The 21,073-nt window shown below is 40.2% G+C and overlaps 1 protein-coding gene across 3 annotated transcripts in view; it reads left to right on the top strand.

The window, feature by feature from the left end:
* SCUBE1 (signal peptide, CUB domain and EGF like domain containing 1) overlaps positions 1-21,073 on the top strand; it is a 175,972-nt gene that overhangs the window by 85,055 nt on the left and 69,844 nt on the right. For 2 of the 3 annotated variants that reach the window (XM_032687258.1, XM_032687257.1), the window contains exons 5-7: positions 3,408-3,533; positions 9,766-9,882; positions 12,388-12,477. In XM_032687258.1, coding sequence (XP_032543149.1) covers positions 3,408-3,533; positions 9,766-9,882; positions 12,388-12,477 — 333 coding nt within the window. The remainder of the gene's footprint in view (positions 1-3,407; positions 3,534-9,765; positions 9,883-12,387; positions 12,478-21,073) is intronic. The other variant, XM_032687259.1, reaches the window with a different exon arrangement.

The raw sequence follows: 21,073 nt of genomic DNA, 5'->3' as shown, positions 1-21,073 counted from the left end.
AGGGGTCATTGTATCAGACTGAACATTTTGCAGAACAGCACTATTAGGAGATCTGTGATAACCAGGTGGCAGACTGGATTAATGGGGTAGACTCACACCCAGAGCTCTCCTAGGCCAGGAACAAAACTGCCTGTGGGTTGTGGGTGCACAGGACAATGTCTGACACACTCCCATGAACAACCTTTTGTAGCTCAAAGTGAGAAAAAAATCCAGGAATGCAACAGGAGAGAGTTTCTCAAATTGTATCTAGAATGCTGAGAGAGGATTTAGTTTTAATTAGATTAGTGTTTTCCTTTCTCAAGTGGCATTTCTCTTCCTGTTTATGTTTTCCAGTGGATTCTGTTTTGCTGTCTGTAAGGTGAATTTGCTGAGCATGTGTCTGTGTTCCAGAAGTTTATTTTACTCTCTGCCAGCACTGCCGAAGGGAACATGCACCCACTCTTGTGCTGGCTTTAGAGATTACCTTGAGTAACAGCACGTGGAATTAAGATACTGCTTTTATTAACAGTTAATATGTAAGATTTCTCAACACTGGGCATTTTAGTGTCATGACGATAAAGTAATGATTTTTTTTTTGATTTTTTTTTTTTGGTGTACAGACTTCTCTTTTACCAACATTTAGACTCTCCCTACATTTGGGAACTGTGGTTTTTCACTTGACCCAAATTACCATCAGTTCTAGAAGCTGGGACATGCAGATCCCTGCAAAAATCCCAGCTGGGAACAGCTCCTGGTGTTCCAAACCTGAGTGATGCAGATGCTGACAAGAATACTGAACAAAGTCATTTTAGGAGTATTTTTCTCTCCCATTTATATGCATTTCTATAGCAACAAAAATTAATACTAGGAAGGTGTTTAGCATAATTTTGTAATTTTTAGTGTGATTTATATGGTGTATCATCAAAGATTCAATATTATCTGAAGAGTCAGCTTGCAAAAAAGGTAAACTTTATTTATCAACAATGATTCATAAATTACTTGTGTATGTAGATTGATACAGAAGACATCTGGCCAAATACTGTATTTGCTGAAAAATTAAAATTTGGAAGTATTAGAACTATTTGCATATTAAGACAAATTTGGGTTAGATTACCTTTTTTTTAGCAAGGTAGAATTTTCTGCATTATTCTTTCAATATATTTCTTCGGGTTAGAAAGGTTTTGCTTAGGAGTTTTTTGTAATTTAATTTTTAGGGATTTTGAAAAATGCTGAAATGAAAATGAGAATTTTAATTGTGCACGAGTTCCTGCTCTTGACTGAAAAACAATAGTCTTTCATTTCACTAGGAAAAAACTTAGCATTATCTAAAATAATGAATTTCAGACTTAGGAGATTTCTGTGGTGATCTCTAGGTAAACATGGAACTGAAATAGTTTTTCTACAACTCTGACTACCTGATTCATACAGTAGCTGAAATAATTAATACAGTAACTGAAATATTGTGGTCTTACACACAAATAAGCAGGATAAAATTCTACTCTTGTCTCACTTTTGTTTCACAGTGTAATGATTTTGAGCTTCGATTTCCCCCAGTATTTTATGTTGTCTTCCCAAGTGATTTTAACAATGGCAGATATTCACTATCTGTAAGTAACCAGTGAAAAATCACTTGCTTCATTACACTTCTGGGCCCTTAAATATCTTCTTTCATCTATGTAATTCCCTCTCCTCATTGCCTCAGCAGTGTGACTCAATCAGCCATGTGTTATCTTTCCCAGATCCTTTTCTGGGCAGAGCTGGAGTGCACAGGAATGCAGTTTGACAAACACATTGTGTCTGAAATCCTTTGTTGGGAGAAGTGGAGAGAAAGAGATTATAAAATGCCTCAAAACCTTCACTAAGGCCATTCCCAGGTTTCTTGTATCTGTTCAGCCAAACAAAACGTTCATACCTCACTTTGATGTGTAGGATGGTATTATGGCTTATAGGATGTATTGTATCTCACAATAGCATCTGTTGTCCAGGCTGCAAAGTTTACAGAGAATAACTTATTTTGTGTTTTGGCAAGTTTTAAGACTCATCAAGGACAACACACAGGGGAATTCAGAAGTAATAAATATATCTGTTGTCTATAATGTGGGTTGTTACAGGTGATGAGGTTTTAAGATCCTAATATCTTTTGTAGGACTGGTGATGTTTTTCATTCCTTTGCTGATATAAACCTTTCAGAGGTAAAACTGAGGAGAGAAAAAAACTTCTTGAAGCTGTTGACTTCTGACAACCTGAGGGAATCTCTGGCTTTCTGTAGCATTTCCTCCTCAAAAATTTGTACAAAAAAACCCCCATTTGCTTACAGTAGATTTAAGCTGAACATTTTACGCTGGAGTTATTTTGAAAAATTAGCTTAGAATGGATAGGAGCAGGTGTTGCAAAGTGTCAAGTGCCTTCTTGAGTCCACACTGATGTTGCTCACACCAGTGTTTTGGGGAATAAATGCTGGTTTTGGGCAGCAAGCTGAGTTACACTGTGAATTCTCTGTCTGTCGGTGTACTCTGAGAGAATTTGTCTCTCCTTTCCAGGTCAGATATCCAAGGGGAAGTCTGGGAAGGCTTTGTAATGCAAATCTGGCTAGCCTTCGTTCACACAAGGAATGTTAGATGCTGACCCATAGGAGCTGAGTTCAAGATTTCTGTGAATATGTGGGGTTTGAATTAACACAGCAGTGAAAGGCTCTAAGAGTATAAGGTGCATTCAGTATCTAAATCACTTACATGGTTTAGAAAGCTAAAACTGGCACTGTGGTGGTTCAAAGAAAGCTGATTTACACTGTTCCCTGGCACAAACATTACCAGGAATCCACCCATGGCACTTGGATATTTGTGTGTTTTGTTTCATAGAGTCAAAGGGAAAAGTGGTGGTAGGTTTGTTGGAGGTGACAGATAATTGAGGTGCATAACAAACAGCAAAGAAACAGACCCAAGCAAAAACACTTAATTATAGTATTTGATGGATTTTGTGTGTTAGAAAATATAAAATACATTAACAGACAAAAATGCACCAGACAGTAACAGCCATTAAATTTATACAAGGAAAAAAATAACGGTGAGCTCAGTTGTTGAACTCTCATAATCTCCAGTGGGACATTGCTGGAGTATCCTTTAAATCCATGACATTTTCATGGAAGATTAAAATATACATACAGAATAGGGAAGTCACAAGTTCTGAGTTTCCACATGCAACAGAGACACCCTATAGTCCACAGCAGTATTTGCCCAGGAGGAAGTTTGGCTTGTATTACACTGTTTTGTTGATTATAAATCTCTTTTCAGCTCTGTCCACTTGTCTCGTGGAACAAGCAAAATGAAAGTTAAACTTGCTGGAGGACTGGGGATGTATAATCGTTTTGTAATTCCACTTCAATACTAATAATTTCCATTTTTCTCTCTCTTTTTTTTTTTATTCCCCAGAGGGTATGAACTGTATGAACAAAGATCATGGGTGTGCACACATCTGCCGGGAGACGCCCAAAGGTGGGGTTGCCTGTGAATGTAGGCCTGGCTTTGAGCTTGCCAAAAACCAGAAGGACTGCAAATGTAGGTAGATGAAGATTAAATTTCAAATGCCCCAAAATGTCTTGTTTTCTTCGTTGTTGTTGTGTTCCAGAAGGAGTTAACTTTGTCTTGGCCAGAGATGATTTGTGATGTTAGCGATGTGGGATTTTTGCTGTGGAAGGGATATCTGGGGGTGGATAAGAGGGATTGAATGATGGAATGTTGAAATCTTGACAGTGGCTCTTTTGGCAAAATAGTAACAACTTTTCTACCTCCTTATGAATGCAGAAAAGTGAAGGATCAGTTTAGTGGAGACTCTCCTTGTAAAACAACACAAATAAAGCATAGTGGGTTCTGGCTTGCAATATTTGGGAACACCATAGTGACAGATGCATTGATAAGTCTACTAATGGATTTAATGATAAAGCCACCAGAGCTATCAAATTAAGAGTGTGAATTCCTCTTTTTTGAAGGATGGAAATGATTGCTCTAGTCCTGATTCCACTGCACACAGTCTAGCTTTCCTTTTATTACTTGGAAAACATGCAGCTGTATCATATGTGCTGTTCTTCAAAGAAAAGCCCCCAGTGACATATTCTTGAAGCTGGGATGCTGAAGATACAGATCTTCATTTGCACACAAAATTAGAAATCACTCTGTTCAGGTTGAAATAATTGACCTCAGCATCATTACCTGAATGCTTCAGGACTGAGTCTTTCTGATGGCTTCAGTGAGTGTTAGATCTGACTCCAGTAGCTTCTTGGTAGCTTTGTGAGAGACCAGAAGAGAAGGAAGTTTAATGAAACAATGTGAAAAATGTCTGGTGCTTTGCACAGGGCCAGTATTTTTGAGACAGTCTTTCTTACACTTCTGGTTTTGTCTTCCTGAGATCTCCACTGTATAAACACACTGAGATGGTATCAGTTCCCAAGTACAAAGTCAAAAGAATCACCTTTGATTATCACCAGGGATATCATACAGCCTGATTTCTGCAGGGTATTAAGAGGTTAGACAGGGCCAAAGGCAAAAGCACAGAGAAAAATTGCATTTATGGTAATTTCCATTCCCAGTGTTTATCAGAAGTGAACATTGTGTGCTGGTAATTGCAGTGCAGCATCAGCTACATTGGTGAAGTGGGAGAGGATGTTTATTTATGCTGTTTGTTATTTGTTTCCTCAAACTGTGTAGTATTTAGGAATTTCAGTATCCCTTTTCATACTGAGATGGTGGCAGGACTATGAAAGCCTTTTCCAGAACATTATTTCTAAATGCCCCAAGGTTTAATAGAGTGAAAAACCTTGATTTATTCTGTGCCCCTGTGGTGTTCACAATGTAGCTGGAAGTATAATGAACTTCTGCGGACAGACCTCTGAGTGAGGATGTTGAGTTTTTCAAGGCTGCAGACCTTACTTTGGAGTGCACCAGCCCCTAAACCCACAGCACATTCTGCGAGCATGTTGCAGAGTTTTATTTAAAACAACTACTTCTGGCCCTCTCAAACACAAAATAGCCACATAGCCTGGGACAATAATTGTGAGATTACAGCAGGCTCTTTATAAAGGTCTAGTTCTGAAACCAAATACTGACTATTAAAAAAACTTTTTCACAGCTGACCATTTCAGCAGGATTGGCTTAAACCTTGAGCTGGAGTTTTGCAAGTGACAAGACTGTCATTAAATTCTAATTACATAATCACATATTATCACCTGATCATTTATCACCTCATGCTGACAAGGAAGGCACTCTTGGTGTCTTGCTTCGTTCACTGTACATGATGGTCAGTGCTCATTGAACAGGCTTGTGTTCAACATCCTCCTCTCCATAATTTAGTGTCATGCCTCTCCTGCTGCACAGCATTTAAGCCCTATTGTGAACCTGAAATTTTTAATTTCCTCGTGGGTTTTCCCATGATACTCATTAGTGTAATGTCAAAGTGCTTTGTAGGCGTTGGCAGTGTGTTTTCAGAACATTCTTGTCAAGTCACAAAGTGCTGCTTTGCCTGTCTTACAGATGGGAAATGAATATGAAGATGGTGATGTCAAAGCCATTTAGGAGTGATAGGTGATGAACAAGAAACACACAGAACCCAGCTCAGCATTTCTGGCACTGTGGTGTGATCCCAGCCGAGCTCCTGGTGGCTCCAGCTGTAGTTGCAAATGCCATGGAGAAAGGAATATAGTGTCAGTAACCTGTCCTAGAAGGGATCCAAGTGACTTGCCAAGCCCTAAGTAGGAATTCCACGGTGAAGGCAGAAGTAGATCAGAGTTTTTAGGGCTCTGTCTGAACAAGACCATTCTTTCTTGACAGTCCATCTCTGATTTGCTCCTCACTCTGCAGCAAATGGGAGAAGATGCCCAGCTGTTTCCACAGCCCTGACCTTCCCCAGCTTCCCTGTGCACTAAATGACACAGGAGTGTTTTCTGCATTTGTCAGTAAGGAGAGAGATCATGATAAAAGGGATCTGTGGACAAGAAGTCTGGGATTTTGCAGCTTCTGAGTGCTTAAGATTGCAGCCTCAGTGGTTTCTTGGTGTAAATTTGAAGGATGCCATTTCTCAGTTGCCCAGAATGCTGAGAAAACAGTGGGACTGAAAGGGACCTCAAGAGGTCATCCAGAAAAACACCAAGATCCATACATAATTCCTCAGATGAGCTGCATCCTTTAGATCCAAAACTTCAGTAAGCTTCAGCTTCTGGTAGTTTACTGATATTTCTGTAAAAACTGCTTTAATGGCTTTATTAGAAGAATATTATGCTTTGTCAGTGATTCTCATAGATACTTGCTGGCAGCAGAAAGAAGAGACTTCAGAGTAGTGAATTTGGTTCCAGATTATATTGAGAAAATATGAGAATTTACCTCCTCTTTCTGCATCTGTGTCCATGAGAGATTTTAGGATCCTGCTCCTGAGCATGATTGCATTAGAAATTTTTGATAAACTGAAGGTTTTTTCCCCCCAAATATGAGCAAACCAGGACATTTTGTGTACATCTCTTTATTAGCTGGAAGTTGAAAAAGTAAGAGGAAACATAGCAGATACACATGCCTGCAAGTTGCAACCTAAAAGAGTTATAAACAGAATGTTAAAAATCTAAAGCTATACTAGAATAAATAACGTCAGCAATGTTACATGCACAGCTTAATCACATAAAAAAGAGAAGCCCATATGTTAAGGTAAATTATGTATTTAATGGCCAATTTAGTTAAAAAGCAGTGCAGTTTTTAATTTATCTGGAATTACAACGTTTGAATTGTTGCAGAGATCCATTCTACAAAACCATAAGACCTGGCTTGTGGCAAATTCTGTGGCATCTGAGCCTTAGGATATCTCTCAGGCCAAGATCTCTCAGGCCAAGATCAGGACATTGTTGTCCTGGGGGATTTTTTGAGTTACTGGGTGTACTAAATGCTGGATTTAATAATTGGCCACATGTTTTCAAATACTCCTTGTATGAGATGGAAGAAACAAAAAAAAGGATTCTCTGAAACTTCAGAGAAGCACTGAAAACAGGATTTAGGGTGTAGAGTGAGAATTCTGGTATTTTCTGTCTTCTGGGGAGTTTAACCCTCAATATCATTATCTAGTGGAATATGTAAATTAATCCAGACAGTTGTTTCTTGTCTTTCATCATCAAAATGTCATTTCTAGACTAGTCCATATATATTTCTATGGATGTAGGCTCTGGTGTCTAAAGCAATGGTGATACTCTGGTTTTAAATCTGCTATGGGGGAATAAATATGTCTGAGTTCTAACAGATAGGTGTATATTCTCCTTTGGTTAAAAAAAAAAAAATACTATTTTCCATCTCTTTTATTGTGACATGATTTATAACATTTTAAGGTGATGTGTGTCTGTCAGAATTTACCATTTTGCCTCTTTTTGTTTGCCTCTTTGATTTCATAGACTCTGAATGAGCACACGGTCTTTTGCATGGCTGCAGAGTCCAGATTAATCAGAAATAATTTTTAAAAAGAACACTTTGGGAATTCTCAGTAACACTGCTTTAATTCTTTCTGACAAAAATGGAGTAGATCTGGATGTCCATTTGCTTTTAAATAATTACGATTTTCTTCCTCTAAGCAAGAGAAACTTCTCACCGTGTCACTGCCACGGAATTAGGGCTGGAAGAAAATCGAAATGACATATTTTACAACTGGATTTCGTACCAATTTCACCTGCAGGGCTGTCAAGCTCCAGAATTTTGGCTCAAGTTGCTTAAAATAAATAAATAAATAAATTGTAGTCTAGACAGAAATTCAAATCCTTCAAAAATGTGATTTACTAATGTTTGTAGGAGACAGGAAAAGGAACTGACCTACATCTGTGTTCCCTGACTGGGTAGAACAGGAACCAGTAACTTTAATATACAGGGAAACTATAAAAGAAGTGTGTGATTCTGCAGGGTTTACTATAAATGCCATCAGTCTGGATTTTTTTTCACAGACAAATATAGTAAGGAAAAGTTCCTCATATTTACATCAGATATTTTCATCCCTGCCAGCAGAGGCTTTCAGCAGGGAATGCCAAAAATAACCACTGCAGTCAAGTTTTTTAAAATATGGGCTTTGTCGCTGATTGCACTTTAAAAATCTCAATAAAAATACTGAAATGTATTCAAACTTCTGGCATAAACAAGACCTTTAAGTTAATTTGTGATGGCATAGAAACATGGAATGAACCTCCATATAGTCCTAGAGGCACGTGGGGTCAGGCAGGAGGGGAGGAAAGGTAGAGGAAAATCACTTTACCTTGGATTAGCACAAATAAAAGATGGGAGGTTTAAGAACAGAGAATTGACATAAAATTTTGTTTGGTTTGCATCAAAAATAGAAGCTAAAATGCTGCTGTGTAGTGAAGGGAAAGAAATGTTGCAGAATTATTTGTTTCAGGTGTTTTTTTTTCACAAAAACAAATGATTAGTTGAGCTGTGAAAGTGGAGGAGGAGAAAGAATGCCTGAGGGTGGCTGTTGCTTAGGGGGATTTTTTAATGTAATTCCTTGGAAGTTTAGGATTCTTACGACTTGGGGTATGTGAGTTCAGTTCCCTCCTCTGTCTGGTGGGACTGAATTCACAATTTCCATTTCCCAGTCTAGTGCACAAACTGTCAAGCTCCAGTAAGGGAACATGGATCAGGCTGCTCTCCACCTTTCTCACTGGCATTCCTTGCAATTGGATTAGATATTCCTGGAAAGTGAGGTGGGAACCCAGGCAGGCTCTCTCAGAGATTGTTCTTAGCCCTGGGCACCGAGGCTGTTCCCTCTCTGTCCCTGAACAGCACAAGGATTTTATTCCAAGTGTTCAGTGGGAAGGACCAGAAATGAACCCCTAGTGGCCTCAGGTCTGTGCTCACCTGAGAGATGGACAATTCCTGTTGGAATCTTTGCCAGACTTCAAGGACTGAAGTTGTAAACTCGTAGTTCCCACGCTGGCAGGAGGCTTTAATGGGAATTCTGTTGGATGTGCTGTGGTGGGTCTCCCTCAGTTGCTTTTCTTAGAACTGTTCCATTTTAACCTCAGTATTTCAGTGGTTACTGAGAGGGACACGACAGCTCAGCACTGAGGTGTTCACACCAGAAGGGGGAAATTTCATTTCTAGGCACTGTGACTGAAAATTCCGGTCTACTCCATTTTCAGAAGGTGGGATTAAAGCAGGGTCACTGGGTTCAGTGGGAAAACAGATGAGCTCAGCCCTCTTGCATTAGATAGAACCTCAGTTTAGAGACAGATACATGATTTCCAAACCCTGTTAACCATTATCTTGGTTTTAGTGTATCTTGCAGCTTGCTTCTCTAAATTTAACTAGAAGGAAAATTCTGCTAAGACCAATGTGAGGAAGTTCCTTCTGAAAGCAGGAGTCAGCATTTAAATTACTGTAACATTTCAAAACAAGGAGATGAAGGGGAAGCAAACGAGAGATGCTGTCTGTAGACTTGAAAATATACATGTGTATTGGACATGAAGCTTTTAGGAAGAGGTGGAATTGGGTACCCACCCCTACAAAATTATTAATACAGATAGACTGGGGAAAATGTAGCACATGCTGTGATTTTTCTCTCTCCACTACATGGATTGAGGTTAGGGCAGGAGACAGACATAAGGGAGGGGGGCAAAAAGAAGAAGAAGCACAAAATAACTGCAAGCACAAAATGTTATGTTGCCTCATGTCTTGGTATGTTACTGCTCTTCCATGTTCTGCAAGGCCCTCAAGACTAATTGGTTTCATTGTCGTTTTATTTATATATACATATATACACATTCATTTGGGGCTTAACTAGTAACCTGTAACTATGGGAATGGAGGCTGCCAGCACACCTGTGATGACACAGATACTGGGCCTGTGTGTGGTTGTCACCAGAAGTACGCCCTGCACTCCGACGGCCGAACCTGCATCGGTAAGTCCTGCTCTGCAGCGCCTTTGATTTCGTGCTCCTCACAGAATACACGTGTCTACACCTGTGTGTGTGTGTGTTTATGAGTGGGTGTGTGTCTGTTTGTACCTCACAGGGGTTCAGCACCACTGCTGAGAGAAGTTCCTGCTGTGGCTGAGGTCACGCTGGGCAGAGGGAGAAGCATTTTGTGCGTGTTCTGTCAAAACGTGTGTTAATGAAGTATCCCCTTTGTTACTCACCTGCGACTTTTGTTTCTCTTCATAACTCTATTAATTGTGCAAGTTAAAAGGTGTAGAATGTAATTTTTGAAGTAAAAAGGTGTAGAACGTAATGTTTTAAGTAAAAAGGTGTAGAACATAATTTCCAATGAAAGTTCAGCGCTTCCCTTCGCTTCCATGAGTCGAGTTCCTTGCACAGGCAAGGTTAGGAAAATGACCTTCTTTTCTAAGCTGTTAACAGGGAAAATTAGTCATCAGGATGTGCCTTCTTCCCTGTTGTATGATTTATGATTGTAAAAATTTTAATACCTGTAGTGAGTAAGTTTTCATTCAGAATATCAATAGGAAAAAGCTGTTCAAGAGATGGAGCACCTTGGGAGATGCCGTGCAAACATTTATGGTTAGAAAGTGTATTATTTGCTTAACGTCATTTCTTTCCACTCTGCTTTAAAAGAAAAAAAAAAAGAAAAGGAAAAAGGATATTTTTGCATAGTGCGAGTTAACATTTGAAAATTCTTGGTGACGGATCAGAATCTAAAATCCATAATGGTTTTTCCACTGCTGAGGACTTTGAGAGCAGGTTTTATTGAATGGATAATTGATCTTCTGTTTATTATCGTTCACTAATACCCTTGGATTGATGTTTTATTTTGTCCAGCATGTAAAAAATGATTTGAAAAGCTGTGTACACTGCACCTGTTTTTTACTTTTTTTTTCCCATTTTTGTAATGTAATACATACAACTCCATGTTACATTCCTTGGTCTTGTGATGTAAGTCACATATTACTGCCTGTGCTGATTTTCGTCCCTCTAAATAGTTCTTTCTCTTAGAATACTTTTAATTTTTTTATTTCTTTTTTTTTTTTTACATTTTTATTCCTGCTTTCTGGTGATGGTTCCTGATTGCCTGTCTTGTCTGATAACTGACGTTTATTAATTATTTACAGAGAAAAAAAAAAAAGGCAAAACGAAACAAAAAACTCAAACAAAAGCCTCTATTGCAGCCTGATCCCATCTAGAACTTGTTCAAAACAAAACAAAACAACTTCTTGTTACCACTCAACCATGTAGTGTTGCCACAAACAAAACCTGCCAGCCTCCTCCTCCTCCTCACCTCAGTGATTCCAGTGTTTGCTGTCTTCAGTGGTGTATATTTTCCAGGCATCACTGCAAGAATGCAAACTTCTGCAATGCCAGATAAATACTTGTTGACCCTTTGTCTAACATATTTTGTCTTTGTTTGCTTGACTTAACCTTTTATCTTTTTTTTTTTACATTTGCTGCATGTGAAAGTCCCCACTTGCATTTTTCGTTTTAGTTTTCCTAATCAGCATTTCCCTTTTCCTAGAAATCATTTTATTTACCCAGCTGCTGCTTCTCCATCGCTCTCCTGTATCAGAAATCTTTAATTTTATTTCACCTACTGATCATCTCTTCCCACACTTGTGACTGTTTCTGTGTATTTCTAACGAAGCATAACCAAAGTCCTCATCATGCTGTATGAAACTCTTACATGTAGGATATCAGAGACCACCTTGTCAAATGATCTTTGATGCCATCATCTTGCTCACTGCATGCTTCTAAAATTACTAAACCCTCTTCTTGCAACATCTTTCCTAGCATTGAATGTTTAGCTAGTAGTGTTTCATAGACAAGCAGGCAACCAGCACTGCCCAAATTGATCTTTTTTTGTGTTTGTTTGGTTTGTTGTTTGTTTATTTTTGGTGTTGTTTTTTGTTTAATTTGCATGCTGGTGTTTGGTTTCTCCTTCTCTGATGTGTCAGTGTGTACAAGACTATGGTGCATCCATCACCGGACTCTTCTTGCTCTCTCTGTCTGTCTTAGTCTTAGTCTTAGTCTTAGTCTTAGTCTTAGTCTTAGTCTTCTGCCTGCCACCTTCAGATCCTGGTGCCACCATCAGCCTGAACCACAGTTTGGTAGTTTGTTTAACTAGCCTTCCTGAATTTTAATTTTCATCACTAACACCTCTCTGGGGCACTCATGGTTAGCTGTCTTCTTCTCCAGTAGGAATCCAGCTTCCTGTGTGTTGTTAATTACTTCACAGTCGACCATTCTCCCTTCTCACCCTCTTCCTTCCTCCTCTCCCTGAACACCCTGTAATTTTTTCCTGGGGTCTCAAAGGGAATTAACTCTCTAACGGGGATTTAGTGCTTTCATGCCTTGCTTCTTGGCTTTGGCTGTGCCATGCCAAGAAACTGTCTTAGGCAGCGGAAAATTGGGCTTGTGATTAACCAACTGCTCCATGTTTGTCCCTTACTTGTGTTTTAGAGAAGGATGAGGCTGCAATTGAGAGTTCTGAGTACAATGCCACGTCAGTAGCTGATGTGGACAAGCGGGTGAAACGGCGGCTACTTATGGGTAACACTTTTCTTCCACTTCCTTTGTTGTGCTCTCACTTTTGTCTGTATGTGTGTGGGGGGGAGGTTCTCTTTTGGTCTCGTTTGGTTTTGGTCTCCTTTGGTTTTGGTTTGGCTTGTTGTTTTTTTGTTTTTTGTTTTTGTTTTTTTTAACCCGACTTCATCTGTGTGGAAAGGTCACCGATTTTGTTAAGTTCTCATCTGTTGTACAACTTCATTTCTTGTTTTTAAACTTCTTTTTTTTTTTCCTAACGCTGCAGCTTTTAATGTTCAGTTTCCTCTGCATAGAAAGAAGCTTTTGCCATTAACCTTACTTACCTTTTGCAAGCTACTTTTTTACGTGTGGTTTGTGTGTTTGTGTGTATGTGTTGCTGTAGGATTCCTGAAAAACCTCCTGTTGCAGACCTGCCTGTTGACTTAAAAATCAATTATGATGATGATGATGATGATGATGATATAAACCAATGTTCTATTACATATGTGGTGTTAAATGAACAACTGTATTTGCCTAATTAAAATTTCCTGTGCTTTTGATTGAAGTGTAAATATTATGACTGGAAATTCATTTCTTTCCTTTGCGCAGCTGTTTCAGTAACCACTGAAAGATCTTTCCCTAGTGACTAGTGAGCTTCTAGTATGTTCTTCTTTCAAGACTGAAGCATGGCTCGTTCCTCTGTGTTGTTGGAGCCTGAGAGTGGAAGGGAATACGAAGTGCACTGAACAATGAGGATAATTCTTTAGCTTCTGCTCCCAGTTAACCCATTGCACACCCTCGTGCTTGTCTTCTTCGTGTTCCATTTATGGCTGTCAGTGAGAACAGCCTTTAGGGACAGAGAGGGGAGAGTGGCTGGACCTCTGCCAGACCCTTTCTGTGTGACACAGAGCACAGAGCCAGCAGTTTGGGGTTTTTCAGGTGGTTTGTTTCTCTGTCTTTTCCATTCTGATCCCCTGCTCACCACATACAGTTATTTCCACTAGGTTTTAAACATAGTGAGCATTGGTGAGATGTACCCATTTACAAGACAGGCATTCCCCACCCACAGGAGAGCTTCTGGCAGGACAAGATTCTGCTCTTTTCCCTCTGGGTTACTATTTCATTTCTTAAAACCACTGAGTCCTTTGCAGAGGGCCCTGCTGACCTCTGACAAGCTCAGCTCTGGCTGTGAGCGCCCACACCTACCTGGAGTGACCACTTCTAGGAGAGCAGAATATTCCCTTTGAATATTTAACTGATTACTGGGCTAATAGTTGCAGTAGGTGACAGCATTTATGAAGTTTCCATATCACTTGTGTCTTGCCACCCATGACAAACCATCCCCTCCCCAGCAGGACAACCCCTGTGTTGGAAATGGCACAGTGTTATAACTCTGTGATGGTAATAGATGACAGTATTGAGGGCGAATATTTTCCCTCATGTGAAAACCTGGGGGGCATATATCCCTTTATTTTTAGCTTATCCATGATGGTTAATTTGCAGTTAGCTTGCAGACCTAGCAAGTGAGCCACATCAATTTATTGTTTAATGGTACACTATTTCAAGTCATTCGAGCTAACAAGAGCTGTGAGGCAGCTCATCTTGCTTTGGAAATGTGCTGTTAGCACTTTTAGCTATAATTTCAGGAAGACCCATAGTCTCACGAGAAGTCAGAGGAAAAAAAGAATGTGCCCAAAGGCCTCTGGACTGCTGAAAATGCAGCCCTGTAGGTGTAAATGGTGAGTTTGCCCAATCAAAAATAGTATGTACAGTACAGTGTAGAGGTACTGAACAACAGAATGCACTGTGTTGATGCCTCACCCTCTCATAAAAGTAATTATCCAACCTGAAAATAAGCTCACACTGCTTACAAGAGTCCAGGAAAATGGCATTAAAAAGTTTAACATTAAAAAGATTAGCAACAGCCTTCTTAATTACACCAGCTCTGCAAGTTCCAAGCTTAACATAGACTATGGAAATAGGTTTAGGGAGATAGTTTAAAATCCAGTTTGCAAAATACATCGTTTAGCTCTTCAGTACCTCCTGCATTAGCAGGTATCACCCAAGAGCTGGGAGTGATTCCTTAGTAAAACATTAACTAGAGCAGAAAAGGAATTCAGTTAGTGAGTGAAATCTGAGTGGGGGGCTTATTACTTAGGGACTTCTCTACTTATTTATTTCTTCTGATTTCTAATGCTTAGAATTGATTTTTTTTTTTAATGGATCTTACTCATTTCAGGAGTGTAGTGGCATTTCCATGAAATTCCACGTGTCTTCAGATGTTTTCTAAACAGCTGGTTTAGAAAGTACTGGAAGACTCCTCAGGAAACTTTTTTTTCCCCAGCTTTTCTAAATGGACTGTGATTTTTGGCCCTCCTGCAGACAGTCTTGGGAGAGCAGGAAAAGTAGATGACTTTATGTAATTTTAGTAGTCTAATGAAAGGTGCTTTCAGTTGCAAGTCCCGAGCTGGTAATTTCTAGTCCCCTGTCATTTGCTGCACACTATTAAAATGACTGTGATCTGTATAACCCTTAATATCAGCCAAGATATTATTAATAATAATAAGATTATTAAATATTCTTATTTATTATGAATAATTGTTAAGAATAAGCTCACACAAGATGATTTTAGGAGAACATTTTGCTGTCATTTTGCTACACCAAGACTGGCCACCTCTGTGTCTTGGGCTGATTATTACAGGGGCTGTGTCCTAATCATGGTGTGGTCCTGTGACTTGGGGCTAAATCTTAAACAGAGCAAAGTAATAAATACACTTTCTTCCTCCCTGTTAGATGCATTTTTGTCTAGGTCTTGTGAGGCAGACAAGAAACTGGTCTTCTCTCATGACCTACCAAAAACTTTCCTTTGGAACCATCCAGTGATTCCCAGGAATTTCCATCCAGTTTTTTTCATACTGTTTGGAAAGAGTCTGTGGATTAGGAAGGACATTCACCCTGCAGAAGTTCACACACCCCCAGGCATTTAAAACCAGAGCTGTACCATTATCTGTAAGGTCCAGTTACACCCCCCCTTGTTGCAGAACACCTTGGACTTGCTATAAACCAGTAGGGCACAACCAGTGTCTTGAGATCTTCTTAAACATCTGGTGTATCTATCTTGCACTTAGTTGAGCACTGCCTTCAGTTCAGATCTCTGGTTTGTGTGGTACAACACTTTTCTTTTCTGAAAATATTCTCTGTTTCTTATGAGCATCATGGAGACCTTCTCCCTTTACCTTCTTTTTCCTTGGGAATCTCTTTGCCATGACTGTTTTCCTGTCACAGCATCATAGCATGAGACTGCCCTACCTGGTTAAAGGAGCCTAAATCTAGCATGAGTTTGAAACACAGTGTATCCTGCCCTGCCTACCTGTCTGAAAGCCATTCTAGTGTGGGCACACAGCTTCAGAAGCGCTAAATTTCTGCTCAGCCCTACTAATACACATAGCCTCAAAATATCTGGTCCTGTGTCACACCTTCAGCAGTGAAGTTGCTTTTATTCATGTTTCCATATCTCTTTTTGCTGTTGCAGCCCTGGATAGAATTCCTAAGTCCAACAGCCCCACAGTGTACTCCTGTAAAGATGAGTCATCCTGCAGTCCAGCTCCTTATCATTAAATAAATTGTAAATTTATCAAGTCTCGTGGGTTTAATAATCTTCTTGGCCACTATCTTTCTCTCAGAAAGGCTTCAGGGTTTTTATAGAGCTGTTGACTGGAGCTTTCTTGTATGCAGAACGTGATGTTATTGGACACAAAAGTAGAGTTTGTAGCACCAGTTATGCCATTGGGCTGCCTCATTACAAATAAATCAACTGCTTACAAAGATGTGACAGGCAGCTCAAAACTTCCTCTCTGAGGAACCAGAGCTGTAAAACTGTCTGGTGTTAAGGAGATAATTCTTTGCTCTTTGCTTTGCTCTTTCTTTACATCAACTCTTAGAAACAAATAATTTTATGATGTATTTTTTTAGACCCATTTCTCACTGTGTTTCATTTGCCTTCCTGTTCTCTTTAACACTCAGATGATCAGGTTCATTTGGGCTCGACCCTCAGGTGACTTCAGAACAACTGCCAGGGCTTTGTTCATCTTCCTCACCTTCAATCCACCTTTTCCATTCTTTCCAGAGATCACTGCTATAAGAACTCACTTTGGCAATAAAATGTTCTTGCTCTGGTTGTAAGGTTGGTTCCTTCTTGTCACACGAGGAGAGTTTTACAAAGTTCTTTTGGGTGTAGCAAAGAGCAACGGGACACTGAGCCCATCTTGAAGTTAAGGGAGCACAGCAATTTCCCTGGCATGTTTAGGGGAAGTGTGATGGTGCAAATAACAGTAATGTCATTGCTTCCCATGTCTTCAGAAGGCCAAACTCTACCCAGAAATTCACTCCTTCATGAGACAAGTTCGGCTCATTTTGTGCCAGGGCAGCTTAAGATTTTTCCAGTGGACACTGACTTCTTGGGTCATCAGTGAGGTTATTTGCAACCTACATCAGAAACAGTGATGCAGTTCTCTTCCCTTGAAGCTATCTCCTAAGATCCCTACGGATTTTTTAATGTCACTTGATCAGCTCTTTCATCCAGTCTCGTGCCTCCTGGAGGTACCTGGAAACATCAGCCAAGGTAACTGTGTTCATCCTGTCCTGGCCAAAACTGGTTTGATTTCAGCTTTTTAACCCAGTACCTACAAAGGATTTTAACGAGCTGCTCATATCATATTAAGAAAAAAACACAATTTGAGCTTGTCATCATGCCCTACAGCATTTGCAGCAAGGGTAAGCATTTCAGCATCTGTTACATCAAGGAGGCAGAGAGATTTACAACTTTAGAGCTTAGGTTTACCCATTTGAACCAAAAGTGGCACTCAGCTTCATGTATCTTGAGTCACCTGAGCTTAATAATCAGACTTGTGATATCTTTTCCTACACCACAGTTATCTAAGGATTAGGCCACTTTATTCATCCTGGACACCAAGCATGCTTTGGTCTGGAGCACCTGATTGCCTCAGTGGCAGAAAGGTACCTGGTTATGGCTCTTTTCCACACCAAATTACCTCTGCAGGTGACAGGTTGTGTGAGCAGAGGTGGAACCATCTGATGTGAGCTGAGCACACTCCCCAGGAGCTGAGGACAGAAGGGCCATCTGAAGCACCATCCTTCCTTCTGCACTTGCCCTCACAGAGGCTCCCAGGATTCATGCAGCTCTAACCAGAGCATTCCTCCACATTCCCTGTTTCCAGTGAATTAAGATCCTCCTCCAGGTATCTTGCATAAAGTAGGGATTGCAGAGGGCACACACCCAGGGTGTGAACTTCATATTGATGGTGGTGGGAGAAGAAAGCAAGGTCACTTATTGGAGATGTCTTGTCCCTGTGCACATCCACGTGGTCAGCCACCCTTCTCCCCTTCTTTCTCTTAGTCCATCTGGAAATTCCTGGGATTCCAGACCTCAGAAGAACTGATGGTGTGGGGCTGTGTGGTCTTAAGGCTAAAAAAATCTCAGGTCTTAACTTGCAAGGATCTATGCCCTGTATGAACATGCACATGAACAGCAGATATTCTTATTTATTATGAATAATTGTTGAGAACAAGCTTGCACAAGATGATTTTAGGAGAACATTTTGCTGTCATTTTGCTACACCAAGACTGGCCACCTCTGTGTCTTGGGCTGATTATTACAGCAGATAAAAACCTTCTAATTTCTCTGGTGTGCAGGCTTCTTTTTCCTTCCATCTCTCCATATGACACCTTGAGGGGGTTAATCTTTTCTGCTGAAGACCATAAGCTTGGCAGGGCAGCAAGGGGGTGTTATGGCTTCTGGATTTTGGAATCATAGAGTAACTTGTGAATTTTCTAGTCCATTGTGTCTATCTGACCTAAGCTGTTGCTTCCTGTCTGGTGTTTTGTTTGTTAGGAATTTCAGGACTTAATTTCATTGAATCACTGTTTTCTCTTCAGCAGAGACATACAGCTCTTACTCCATTACAGGAAAATAGAATCCACAAAGTTAACTAGAATTACCAGAGTCTCATAATTAAATTTATTTTCTCCTGCCACGTTTAAAATGATGGCATATCAGTATGGAAACCTTGTATATATCCTTTCAGTCATCCAAGGATCTCTCCTCTGGTGATTCAATGTGAATAACTTCTTCAAAATCAAACCTCTCTCTTGAAATACTGTATAAACCACACGGGGATTGTGTAGTTCATATGGAAATCCACCATTTTCTGTATTTCAGGCCTGTATGGTAGAGCCATATTTAGCTTCTTTTCAACTCAGGAAAAGGAGCTGTAGAACAGTAGAACTTACTGAAGCCATGCATTCTTAACCTAAAAAAAAAATCCTTTCACCTGATGAGAGTTTTCTGTCAAAAGCCCTTTTTTTTGTGAAAATAAGTTTTGTGGGAAGACTCAGGTTTTCACAGCGCTTTTGCTTGGAATGATCTTCAGAAATAGGGAGACAGGATGTGTCCTGTGCACAGGACTGTGAATAGTGCACAGGAGTCTCGTTAGGACATTCATTTGAAAGGTGAGGAAATGATACTTGAAGGCCCTTTTTCGGTGCTTTGCCATCCCTGTTCAAGGGAAATGTTGGTCTGTAAAGTCAGACTAACTCGTTAGTGCCTTATGAAGGTGTTCCACCCTTGGGGCCAGTATTGACAACCAGTAGCCTGATAAGGGCTTGGCATTCTTCAGTTTCAATAAACATAAAAGCATAGAAAGTGTATTTTTCTAACATGGCATTTAATGCCCTGACTACCAAGCATTGGAGTGCGGGGTGTTACGAGCTCTGGTTTGCCACTGGAGGATTTCCACAAGTCTTAGGTTGTTTGATTCCAGTGTGAGTTAGAAGCAGATTCTGCAAGCTTCATTTTTGGTTTCTTTCAAAGTGGAATTTTGAAGAGTTTCCAGGTGATACTGCTCCCAGTTTTCTGTCTCAAAGAGGAGGGAGGTGGACAAGCTGGTGTTTGTTTTCAAGTGTTCTTTCAGAGCAGTTCACTTCTACCAGAGTTACAGCCTGCCAAGGGTCACTTTAAGCCAAGAGCACCTTTTCAGTCTGTACTTTAGTACCTGGCTTTGTTGTGCTGCCTCCTAGGACTCTTTCCAGTTACTTAAAATACGTCTTTATTTTTCTGAATGGCTTTTCCCTGACTTAGAACTGCTCACTGACAGCAAACGGAGCACGTGGCTCTGTGTGCATCCCAAACCTCTTTGTGCTTTAATCAATAAAGAATTTAAAGCATATAACTAACAGGCATATTGCTGGGAGGCTCCCTGACTCAGTTACTGACTGTGAAACCGAGACCTTGCTTTAAGTCCTTCTGTCAGTTCTACTTTGCTGTATGAATTCATAGCAAACAGGGGGAAGGAATCCCCGAGGTCATTCATGCATTCTCTCTCTCCCAAGGGCAGGTCCTTTCATCTCGAGTTATCGTCACTTTTATTCACTGGGTTTGTGAATGGTGTGCTATTTCCTGTAAAAATCCCTTTTCTTCATTTCTTTGCTGATGATAAAGACTCTGACCTTATCCAGAATTCCTGGCAATACCTTCCATTGTTTTGCTTTTCCATTTTAAATGAAAGGATTTGTCCAAGGTCAGGAGATAATGCTCCTTGGCAATGTTCAGAGTATTTCAGTTTTTCTTAAATGCAGCTTCTCTGGGTGGCAAACACACCACAGCTCCTAGTGCTAATTTTAAGGGACCAGACTGGACTCACGGGGTGCTTATAAAACACCTGATCCAATCTATCAAGTGATGTTCCCTAAGTATGTCACATTCCCTGAAGAGGAATCGATCTTCACACATTCCCTATGTGGCAGTGCAGAATTCTCATCCTATTTTCATGCAAATAAAATTCTACCAATCATGAAATTGCAAGGAAGTGAGGAGACAAGCATAACGAAGGGAAGAATTCCACATCCTGCAAGTTACCCTTTCTGTCTCACCTTTTTCATTCCCTGAATATGAAGCTCTTTCAGTTCCTCCTTCATCTGTTCACAGCTATTTGTTTCATTCATTATACTCCTGTGAATGCTCTTTCTCTCCCCTTTCAGCATCACAGAGCAGAATTTGCATGAGAATAGCATCGTTCTCCCTTAACTGAAAATTGAAATATTTTAGTTGTGTGTTTAGTTTCGTTCCTGTGCTTGTTTGTCTTTTGGGTCCCTCCTTGTTCCCTGATCTCGTGGCACTCAGAGCATGTACTGCCATTTGCAGTAAAATTCCCTTTATGGATGGCAGCAGCAGTCTTACTGTGTGTTCCCTGTCTCGTGGCTTTCTTACTCATAGAAATTTCTTACTCCCTCTTACTTCGAGGCAAGCTCAATTTATAATCCACAGACTACTTTTTTTTTTTTAATTGCCTGAGTGGAGTTTTAATCTCTTCTGAGTCTCAGGCTTTCAGAATTGGTGTATTTTTGGTCAGAACTTGAGGGGGTTCCAGAGTGTGGGTCTTTATTCAATTAGGACTTTTATCCAGTCCTGCAGTTCACCTGCACACAGCAGTGATGCCACTAGTGGTTAAAATTGTTTCTGTATGATTCTCTGTATAACATAAAAGTTAAGAAGTGGAGGGTACTGTGAAAACCCAGTGGAATCCTGGTGTAGGTCCTTATGAGGGCC

Source organism: Chiroxiphia lanceolata, chromosome 5 (genome assembly GCF_009829145.1).
Source record: "Chiroxiphia lanceolata isolate bChiLan1 chromosome 5, bChiLan1.pri, whole genome shotgun sequence".
NCBI classification, from domain to species: domain Eukaryota; kingdom Metazoa; phylum Chordata; class Aves; order Passeriformes; family Pipridae; genus Chiroxiphia; species Chiroxiphia lanceolata.
The sequence above is the reverse complement of the archived record's forward strand: the minus strand, read 5'-3'. Positions and strand labels throughout refer to the sequence as shown.